The sequence below is a fragment of the Centropristis striata genome, chromosome 16 (assembly GCF_030273125.1).
Source record: "Centropristis striata isolate RG_2023a ecotype Rhode Island chromosome 16, C.striata_1.0, whole genome shotgun sequence".
Lineage (NCBI taxonomy): Eukaryota > Metazoa > Chordata > Actinopteri > Perciformes > Serranidae > Centropristis > Centropristis striata.
This window is the reverse complement of record NC_081532.1, coordinates 3,335,620-3,347,563: the sequence shown is the minus strand read 5'-3', so window position 1 is coordinate 3,347,563 and position 11,944 is coordinate 3,335,620. Positions and strand designations below refer to the sequence as shown.

Sequence of the window (11,944 nt, the reverse complement as noted above, 5' to 3'; positions counted from 1 at the left end):
CACAGACAGAAATAAATGCAGAGGAAGTTGACACATTTGAACCACAATCTCCTGGACTTTAGAGGTTTAATATAGTGGAGTAAAAAAGTATCAATATTGACCTCCATAATGTAGTAAAGTAGAAGGATAAATGAAGACAAAATGGAAATAGTTGAGTCATGCACTTCACACCACTGGTCCCTGGATAGAAGCTGAGCTGGATGAGGATCGTTAAGTCTAAATTTCTCTCTGGCTGCCGGCTGCACGGCCAACGTTTACTGAAGCTACTCTACCGTGCAAGGCTGAATGTGGGTGTGCTGAAAATAGTGAGCGTGTGGGATGAGGAGCAGGGATGGTCCTCTGGCGGGGCAGAGGCTGTTTGATCTTCCCTGGTGGAGGGAGCAGCAGGGTGGTGAGGTGAGGGGCCCCGAGGGACCCAGAGAGAGAGAGGAAACCGCCGGGGACCGCCATCTGAGGGGACAGCCGCTCTGAGCCGGTCTGTGGTTGGTCCATGAGGTGGGACAGACAGGAGCACAGACGGAGAGCTGCTTCTGCTCCACTCCACAACCACACGACTAAATTATCTGCTGCACTCAAAGGGATGGTTTTCACTTTGATATATTTTTGTTTTTTAAGCAGCCTCACCTGTCTGCATCTATTTGCATGTGACTAAACAAAGCTAATAAAGCAAGGAAGAACCTGAAGACACTAAGATTTAACATAAAAAAGCATGATGCATTTAAAGTGATGCAGTGGTGGAGAGTAACTAAGTACATTTACTCAAGTACTGTACTTAAGTATAACTTTGAGGTACTTGTGCTTTACTTGAGTATTTCCATTTTATGTAAGTATGTACATTTTGAAGCAAATATTGTACTTTTTACTCCACTATCCACATTTATCTGACAACTTTAGTTACTTTTCAGGTCAAGTTTAACAAGAAAACATGATCAATTTAAAGTGATTGGACTTTTAAAAAAATCTTATAACAGTATATTAAGTAGTTAAATTAACCCTGTTTTTGCAAAATGAAAACACTGCTTACGTAATTCATCATTCTGCATAATAAGTACTTTTACTTTTCATACTTTAAGTACATTTTGATGCTGATACTCGCACCCTAACAATCAGTGGTGGAATGTTACTAAGTACATTTACTCAAGTACTTTACTTAAGTACAATTACTTGTACTTACTTGTACTTTACTTGAGTTTTTCCATTTTATGTAACTTTATACTTCTACTCCACTACATTTTGAGGCAAATATTGAACTTTTTACTCCACTACATTTAGCTGACAGAGATTTAACATAAAAAGCATGATGCATTACAACCTTTTAAAAATTAAACTACAAAACTGTTTATTAAGTCATCAAAAATAGCCAAACACAATATAATATATTTAGAATACACAAAACATACTGAGTGGGTCCATTCTGCATAACAAGTACTTTTATTTTGGAAACTTTAAGTACATTTTGATGCTGATACTTTTGTACTTTTCTTTCAGTGAGTTTTGAATGCAGGACTTTTACTTGTAGTGGAGTGATTTCACAGTGTAGTATTAGTACTTTTACTTAAGTAAGAGGTCTGAATACTTCTTCCACTACTGCCAGTTTGCCTCACAAAGTGTCTTCAGGTTCTTCCTTCCTTTGTTTAAAACATTATTAAAAACATATTTATTCTCCTTGGCGTTCAGTCCCAGCCAGGCAAGAATCCTTGGCTTTTTTTATTTATTTTTTTACTTTTTACTCTTTTATTTATTTATTTATTTTTAACTCCAACTCTGTTTTTAGATTACCTGAAAAGCTGCTATTTTGAATTCGTATTTCTTTGTCAAATGTATATAGATGATTGAAATAATAATTACAGGGCCAAAAATTTTTTTTTTTCAGTGTACACAAATATAGTTATAAATAAAAACAATGAAAACAATAAAATACTAAAAACAATAAAATAGTAATAAAAACTAGAAATAATAATTAATAAAAAATAGAAAATAAAAGAGTAAAAAGTAAAAAAGCCAAGGATTCTTGCCTGGCTGGGACTGAACGCCAAGGAGAATAAATAGGTTTTTAAAAATGTTTTAAACAAAGGAAGGAAGAACCTGAAGACACTTTGTGAGGCAAACTGGCAGAAGTGGAAGAAGTATTCAGACCTCTTACTTCAGTAAAAGTACTAATACCACACTGTGAAATTACTCCACTACAAGTAAAAGTCCTGCATTCAAAACTTAATGAAGTAAAAGTACAAAAGTATCAGCATCAAAATGTACTTTAAGTATCCAAAATACAAGTAGTTGTTTTGTAGAATGGACTCACTCAGTATGTTTTGTGTATTCTAAATATATTATATTGTGTATGACTATTTTTGATGACTTAATAAACAGTTTTGTAGTTTAATTTATAAAAGGTTGTAATCACTTTAAATGCATCATGCTTTTTATGTTAAATCTCAACGTTAAATCTCTGTCAGCTAAATGTAGTGGAGTAAAAAGTACAATATTTGTCTCAAAATGTTGTGGAGTAGAAGTATAAAGTTACATAAAATGGAAATACTCAAGTAAAGTACAAGTACCTCAAAATTGTACTTAAGTATCAACATCAAAATGTACTTAAAGTATGAAAAAATAAAAGTAATTCTTATGCAGAATGAACCCACTCAAGCTGTTTTATATATTCCATATATAATATTACGTTATTTCTATTGATGCTTTTATCTAAGCAGTGTTTTCATTTTGTAAATACAGGATTCATTTAACTACTTAATATACTATTTTAAGATTTTTTTTTAAAAGTCTAATCACTTTTTATTCATCATGTTTTTTATGTTAAACTTGACCTGAAAAGTAATTAAAGCTGTCAGCTAAATGTAGTGAAGTAGAAGTATAAAGTTACATAAAATGGAAATACTCAAGTAAAGTAAAGTAAAGTAAAAGTACAGTACAGTACTTGAGTAAATGTACTTAGTTACTCTCCACCACTGTACTCTGGGGGCCAAAATCTGCAGCAAATCCTCCGTCAACCTGACCAAGATGGACCAGCGGGCCAAGGAGCCGAAATAGAAATATTATGTGTAAAACACACCCTTCCTGCGGTGTCCAAAGCTGCAGCACGCTGGGTTAAACTGGGTGCAAAAGGAAATGGAGGGTTTGGAAAGGAGCATGGGTGCAGATGTGGGTGACTAAAAACACCCTGGAGGAGTCTCCAGCAACTTCTCTCTTACTCCTAAAAAGATTCTGGTGTTTTTATGGGGTTTGGTAAAATAAATCCCAACATGTCGATGGTTTAACGCAGGCACCAGTTAGGTATGTGCTGCAGTTGTTTGCTGTAGGCGTCATAAAAATGTTTGTTTCAAACACTATCATTTAGGGTGCAAAGCCTGCAGCTAACACAACAAAACCCCAAATCTTATGACATAATTATGTTGTGGCTGTTTTCCCCGAGAACGTTTCCTAAAAATACTGCAGGCAACAAACACATCTCACTTTGTCTCTTTGCAAATTAAAACCGGTTTGGAGAAAGAGAGATTCTTTGTTTATGACAGGTTCATATAACATTTAAGAGAATAAGTCAAGCACTTTTAAAGCAGAATTAACAGACTCTCCTAACTTTTATGAAAACATCTATATTGTAACTATAAATAAAGTTAACCAGATTAATTTAATCAGCAATCAATGTTAACTTTGCCAGCTGTTATTAACCCTTTGGAGTTTGGGGCTATTTTGTCGGTTTAGGACTCTTTTCTTTCTGTCTGTATAAACCACTTAAAAATCTTTACCTTGATGTGTTGGTATCATTGTTTTCAGTACAACCTCACCTATATGACCTGATTATTATTTTCATTTTGACTTACTGGATCAACATTTTGAACGCATAAAAACAGAAAAAAATTACAAAAATCACACATAAAAACACAAAAAAACCCACAAAAAATACAAAAAAGCCACACATAAAAACACACAAAAATAATTACGAAAATCACACATAAAAACACAAAAAACACAAAAAATTGCAAAAACACACATAAAAACACATAACAAAATTGCAAAAAAGCACACAAAAAATACAAAAAACACATAAAAACAAACAAAAAACACAAATCACACAAAAAACACAAACACACAAATTTACAAAAAACACACTCAAAACACACCAAAAAAATACAAAAATCTGACCAAAAAATGACAAAAAACACACATAAACACACACAAAAAAATACAAAAGCACGCATCAAAACACATAACAAAATTACAAAAAACACAAAAAAATACAAAAAACACATAAAAACAAACAAAAAAACACAAATCACACACAAAAAAAATACAAAAAACACAAAGTAATTACAAAAACACACAAAAAACAGTAAACACAAAAGATTGCATTAAAAATGTTGAAAGCACACTGCAAAATCTGAAAAATCTCTGCAAAAAAAGTAAATCATGTTATCACTTGGTCGAGGTGTTTTTTTTTTTACCTTTGCTGAAAAAGTGTTGATGCATTGAATTGAACATGAAAACTTCTGGAAAAGCCAAAACTTTAGAGAAACTCTGACAGCAGACCGCAGGGCTCCATGCTGTCAGCATGTTTTTACATCGTGGAGAAGTCATGCTCCGGTGCTTTCGTGGACTCCAGAGGGTTTTAACTTTGTGTGCATTGATCGTGATTATCTGTTTGTTCTTTATGTTGAAAACTGAGCATTTATCAAGCAGCATATTCAAATTTAAGTATATTTTCTAATGAAAGGTGATTTTTTTTTTTGTGTGACAATGTATTGAGTCCAGAAAAGGTTTTATTTCCTTTCCAGAGGCTGAACAATATTTTATCTACTCAATGATAATTAGATTAGGTTCAACTTTATTGTCATTGCACAGAGTACAGGTACTTATACAACAAAATGTAGTTTAGCATTTAACCAGAAGTGCAAAAAGGCAGTAAAGTGCATCTGTACAGTAATATATATGTTAATGTCATATAAATACATAATACATAATACATAAATACAATAGGGTTTGGGTTTTTGTTGTGATTTTTTATAATATAATGTGATGAATGTAATTGCACAACCTGCTGAAAATAAATACTTTGCTGCAGATGATTATATTTCCTCCAAATGTGAGATCTCAATATGCATTTTAAGATCCCAACAGATTTTTGTAATGCCTCTTTACAGGGATTGTTTTTCCCATAATGCACCACATGAGGGCGCTGCTAAGCAAAGGATTAATATGCACATGTTTTATTCCTTCAGTTGCTGATGTCAGTCACACAGCAGAATGAATAAAGGGGCCTTTTGGTTCTTAACATTGCTCATGGTTCATGTGGGTTCTAAAGGGTCAAATTCTAGAACTTTAAAAAAAGATCCCACTCTTGGAGCCCTGAACGTCACATTTACATATTTATCAATCAATGAATATTTATATTTTAGAGTGTATTAGCTTTGAATGCATGTTCTGATCATGGTTATTTAATGCTTGCTACTTTGCAGGGTAAGAAATAAACGCAGGACATAAAGCATGGGTCTCAAACTCGCGGCCCGTGGGCCAATTGTGGCCCTCATGACGATATTTTGTGGCCCCCACCTTGATATGAAAGTTTAATGTGAGTTTTATATGAATGGCACTTTACCGTGTTGTGTGTGGAAGGTCCCTTTAATTACTTTTTTTTGGTAATTTTGTCTTTTTAAAATAATTTAGTGTCTTCTTTTGGTAATTTTGTGTCTTTTTAAAATAATTTGTCTTTTTTAAGTAATTTTGTGGGTTTTTTTTTTGTCATTTTGTCTATTTTGGGTCATTTTGGGTCTTTTTTAAATAATTTTGTCTTTTTTGGTAATTATCTCTTTTTTTGGTCATTTCATTTTTATTTTTTTGAGTAATTTAGGTTTTTTTCTGTCATTTTGTGTCTTTTCTTTAGGAATTGTCTTTTTTTGCTCATTTTGATACGGCCTCCAACAGCCCCCAGGTAATTTGAGTTTGAGACCCCTAACATAAAGGATGGGTTAAATGCAGAGGTTTAAGTTCCCCATTGTGGGATTAATAAAGGATAAATCTTAAATATATTAGCCATTTTAGCTTGTCTGGTGTGAGACAGACAAATATGACAGATTTTTAAAATTTAAACGATCAAAATATTTGGTTTTAATGAGTGATTGTGTAGATGAGGCACCAGATTATGGTGAAAAATCATTACATTTTCAAATGTAAGTATATTTCTAACCTTTAAGACATAATGGCTAAAAGTCAGTATTTTATTTTTTTTATTTTAATCAAACTTTCAAGACTTGTTTGAACCCTAATCAATAAATGAATTCAGATCACTTCTTTCCTTTATTCTTCTTCAGTGCTCACAGAAAATAGACTGAACACTTAAAACCATTGTTACAGTTCATATTGAATAATTTGAAGCCTCATTATATACAAAAAAAAAGCCAAAGATTGCACCGCTAACTGAGAACGTGTGTGCTTTTGAAGTAAAGGTGTTGAAGTCATCACAGCTTGATGCAAGACTTGCTTAAAACATCTCCCAATTTTATTCAATCTTACAAATGGTGAAAAACAAGAAAAAACTTCATTTACAATGGGTAATCTGTTAAAAACTTCAGTCATTTAGGTACATCTCAGTCATAAAACCAGTAATATCAAAGTCTATACAACGTGCATTACTACAGAGTTTTGAAATGGTGGAGTCTAATGATGGGAAGTGATGAGCACCTATTTGTTTTTCCACAGTTAACTAAATCTACTTCATTCAGGAATGGTTGTGTCCACAGGAGCGTCGAGTTTAAAGAAGTTGTAAACAACTGTGCACTGCAAAGACAACATTTAAGACTTGGTTTAGGACTTTCCCTTTAAATATCACAATGTGTCAAATCTTGCAGACACAGCTTTAGCTGCTACATCCAATTGCCCAGCACCAAATACTTTGATAAAATGTCAAATTTCAGCAACGTGTCAACACAGTCATGGTTTTTCATGTAGAAGAAAAAAAAAAAACACGCACACACACTCACACATTCGCACTTTCACACTCAGCCAACGACGTCACACATGCAAAGAAGCAATGAGCAGTGAGGAAGCAGCAGCACTCTCTCCAGTACACCTCCTGTCTGTCTGTCCATCACTGCCAAGGACCTTGCAGTCATTATGGATGAGATGGTTGCAGAATAGTAAACAAACACCAACGAAAAAAAACAAAAAAATAAAAAAAATGAACAAAAAAAAATCCCTGGTTTTAGACAAGTCCTCGCATTCCTTCAGACGGGCTCCTTCGCCTCCTTCATTCCCGGTGTCTGCTGCAGCAGGATTACTCAGCGGCGGCGGCGGCGGCAACCTCTGGACTGGCTGCCGTCTCTGGTTCAGTAGGTGAAGCCTCGGCTGGTTTCTCCTCTCCTGCTGCACCTCCTGCTGCTGCTGGTTCTTCTGCCTTCACCTCCTCCGCCTTTGGCTCCTCTGCTGCAGCCTCCTTAGCTTCCTCCTCTGCAGGTTTGGCCTCCTCGGTAGCTGCAGCAGCTGCTTCCTCTGACGGCGCCTTCTCTCCTTCGGCTGCTGCTTCTGCTGCTGCCGCCTCGCCTTCTGCCGCCGCTGCTGCTGCTCCTTCCTCTGCCGCCTCCTCAGACTCCTTCTTGGTCTTCTTGAACGAGAAGCCGCTGAGCTTGAAGGAGGGTTTCTTGAAGGAGAAGCGCTTCTTCTTCTGCTTGCCGTCCTCGCTGGTGGACGGAGTGCCTTCCTCCGGTTTGGCGGAAGCTTCTCCGTTTGTGGCGGCGGCCTCTTTCTCGCCGTTGGCCTCGGCAACCTCTACTTGCTGGCCTTCTTCCTTTGCCGCTGCCGCCTCCTCGGTGGGAGTGCTGCCGTTGGCCTGAACGTCAGCTTTGTTGGCCTCCTCTGCAGTCGGAGAGGCATCGCCGTTGGTCTTGGCGTGGCCGTTCTCCTGGAAAACAATCAAAATGTCATTCTTCAACATGCACATCAACATGGAGTTAATACTTGATCTGGAATCATGCATGTGGGGGGAAACACTGGCCTACATATGAACATGTGTGCAGGAATAGCCTCTGCAGAAGCTGGCGTGCTGTGGAATTTAATTAAATGCATGGAGTAGAATTAACCAATAGGAAAATAGTCCTAAAACTGCAGCAACATCTGTTACTAGGAGAGTGACGACAGATCTGTGGCTCTCAGCAGTAGGCTAGTCGGTGAGACTGCAGTACCGCCGGGCGCCACCAGGGGGCCTTTTAGTGTGGCGAATGTGAATACAACATAGGAATTTAGGCATTTTTTCCCATTTTTAATGACCTGTGAAGTCAACCAATGTGGTATTTTAATTTTTGATATACTGCCTTCATCCCACTGTGTGTTTTTTTGCACAAATTGTTGATTTTGTGGGCTGTGTGTGTTACAAAAACGTGGCTCCTTTCTTGAATCTGGCAACAAAGGCGTGGTAAGGTTTTTTAAAATGGCCATGATGCCACAGAGAGAGCGGCCACAAACCCCCGCTGCACACAGCACACTGCAACCAAATTCATTCAAACCAGCCGCAATGTTTTAGGAAGCAAAAACCCCTGAGAAAGGCTTATAATAAATCAAAAATGTCAAATTCTGATGAAAAAAATGCAAAAATTAACATTTGTGCACCCTGATATTCATATCACAAAAGGATATGCCTGTGCCAATTAAAGCATTTCAAAATAAAATGCATTATTTTTTAACAATGTTGCACAAAAATGGATCAAATTGCAACAATGGACTCGCCGGTGAAATGGGTTACATGTGGCCACTTTCCCTGATGCCGGTGAGCGTGGTGGGGATGCGCTACAGGGAACATGGAGCACGCCATTGACGCAACACATTGCTGAAAAACCAGACAAATACCGCTCGAGCAATTAAGACTTTCAATAATTAAAATGTGATTTACCTGTCCGTTTGTCTTCGCGGCAACAGCTGCACCTTCTGCAGGCTTTTCCACCGCAGCTTCCTCTTTTCCAGCGGTTTTGGAGATTTGTGCTCCCATGCTTTTTGGTGCAACAAAGGAACCCAACCGATCAAATGAATGAACAAAGACCGCAAGCTTCCTCCCCAAAATTTCAAGTCTTGCAGCGACACCTCCTTCTCCAAGTGAAGCCGATGAAGCAGCCCGGAGCCCGACAGACCGCAGAGCGACGTGGGAGAAGTTGCAAAAATGTGGCAAAGATGCAAAAGAAACGCAGAATTCTTTCAATTTTTTCCCCGAGCGGAGTTTGTAAATGGAGAAATTGGCCCCGCCGCAAATGAGATGCGGAGTACAACGCCCAAGTCCACTGATGAATGGGCAACGGGGCTATGACGTCACAGACACCCCGGCTCCACCAATCACAAGTCCGGGATCCAACGGGAGAGGGGGGGTCATGGAGAGGGGGCCGTGGACAATGGGAGAGACACAACAACATGGACAAGAACTTGTTTTATTATCCACTTTATGGAGCAGAAACTTGATTTTATTTGACTGGATTAATGAGTGGTGTTATATAGAGATGCACAGGGTTCAACTGGTTCAACAGGACGATGGTTTAATGGAGAGAATTAACCAGAAATATCAGCTAATGCCTCACTGAAATAAACAATATGTGCTACAAAAACTACAAAAATGGCCAACACTTGCTTTAACATGATGACTTTCTATTTATATATTGAGATCATAGACTGTATAAAATGATTGAGATTATTCATTTCCTCCATTGGAATTATTTTAGCTTTAATTTCTCAATAAGGTAAAACAGTATGGTGTCATCTGCAAGAGCAATACACTTATTTTATATGTATGTACACACATTAATGCACAAATTATATACTTTAGTATTTCACATATTTTTGTAGATTGTAAATGTTAATATACATACAGTTTCCCAGAAATATCAGCTAATGCCTCACTGAAATAAACAATATGTGCTACAAAAACTACAAAAATGGCCAACACTTGCTTCAACATGATGACTTTCTATTTATATATTGAGATGTATTCATTCCCTCCAATGGAATTATTTTGGCTGCTCTTTAATTTCTTAATACGGTAAAACAGTATAGTGTCATCTATGTACATATATGTAGATGTATGTACACACAATAATGCACGAATTATATGCTTTAGTATTTCATATATTTTGTAGATTGTAAATGTTAATATATATGTACAGTTTTTTAGCATATGTTGGAATAAAATGTCTAAAGAAAATGATGAATTAACAATAGCTTTGCTTTACAAAACTACAAAAATGGCCAACATATGTTTTAACATGTAGGTGACTTTCTATTTGTATATTGAGATTTATTAATTTCCTCCAATGGAATTATTTTGGCTGCTCTGCAATACAATAATATAGAATATCCTTATTTATATATATATATGTATGTATGTTCAACAGGACGATGGTTTAATGGAGAGAATTAACCAGAAATATCTGCTAATGCCTCACTGAAATAAACAATATGTGCTACAAAAACTACAAAAATGGCCAACACTTGTTTTAACATGATGACTTTCTATTTATATATTGAGATGTATTCATTTCCTCCAGTGAAATTATTTTGGCTGCTGTTTAATTTCTTAATATGATAAAACAGTATAGTGTCATCTGCTAGCGCAATAAAATCATATAGAATATCCTTTTTTAGATACGTAGAGTGTTGATTTTACGATTTTATGTTTTTATTTCTATATATGCATATTTTATTTTGTGCAGGCAGTACATTTTATTTATTTTATTTTATTCTATTTTCATTTATTTTATCATATTGTATTTTACTATTCTATTGTTTTCTACATCTATTTGTATTGTGTTTATTTATTGTTGTGCAGCACTTTGGAAACCTTGTGTTTGCTAAAATTGTGCTATATAATTCGATTGGATTGGCTTGATTGGATATGTATGTACACACAATAATGCAACAAATTATATGCAAAAGCATTTCATATATCTTTGTAGATTCTAAAGGTAAATATAGCTACTATTTTATAGCCTATTTTAGAATAAAATGTATAAAAAAAATGATTAATCTTTTTAGCAATTTATTTGCATTTAAAATACAAATGCATGGAGCTGTAGAGAGAATCGTAACTGTAGAAAAGCATACAAAAAGAAAAAACTGATTATTTTAGAGACACTGGATTATTTACACACTATTATCATGTGTATATTATTAGCATGATAGTGATAAACAACTCAAGATTTACTTGTTGCAGCTTTCTATATCAAGAAATACCTTTAGCTCCAAAGTAGATTAAAATATGAGCTATGTTTCACAATCTACAACAATATGTTTGTAACATATGTTTCCTACATAGAGGTGCTGTGATATACTGGGATTGACCATAACTGTGGTACATAAAATAACCAAACAAATCAATATCATGCTAAAAATATACATATATGTCTTATTGTATGCTTTTCTACAGTTATCATTCTCTCTACAGCTCCATGCATTTGTATTTTAAATGCAAATAAATTGCTAAAAAGGATACAAAAGACATTATAAACAAAATATCAGAGGAATTTGACTGACAGGATTAGTAATTTCCCCCAAAATGTATTCCATAGATAACTCAGCTGAGCTGGCTGCTGTCTCTGCACTTTATATCAATTTTAAAAATAGTGATAAATAACTCAAGATTTACTTGTTGCAGCTTTCTATATCAATGAATACCTTTAGCTCCAAAGTAGATTAAAATATGAGCTATGTTTCACAATCTACCACAATATCATTGTAACATATTTTTCCTATATAGAAGTGCTGCGATAAAATACATAAAATAACCAAACAAATCAATATCATGCTAAAAAATATACATATGATAATAGTTTGTAAATAATCCAGTGTCTTTTAGTACGCTTTTCTATAGTTATCATTCTCTCTACAGTTCCATGCACTTGTATTTTAAATGCAAATAAATTGCTAAAAAGATACAAAAGACATCAGAGGTATTTGACTGATAGGATTA

The 11,944-nt window shown here is 35.4% G+C and overlaps 1 protein-coding gene across 1 annotated transcript; it reads right to left on the bottom strand.

The window, feature by feature from the left end:
• Window positions 1-6,483: 6,483 nt before the first annotated feature.
• Window positions 6,484-9,271, bottom strand: marcksb (myristoylated alanine-rich protein kinase C substrate b). Its single transcript, XM_059352672.1, has 2 exons — window positions 8,888-9,271; window positions 6,484-7,903 (listed from the first exon to the last, which is right to left on the bottom strand). The coding sequence occupies exons 1-2, from the start codon at window positions 8,981-8,983 to the stop codon at window positions 7,280-7,282; spliced, it is 720 nt and encodes a 239-aa protein (XP_059208655.1). The 5' UTR covers window positions 8,984-9,271; the 3' UTR covers window positions 6,484-7,279.
• Between the last annotated feature and the right edge of the window lie 2,673 nt (window positions 9,272-11,944).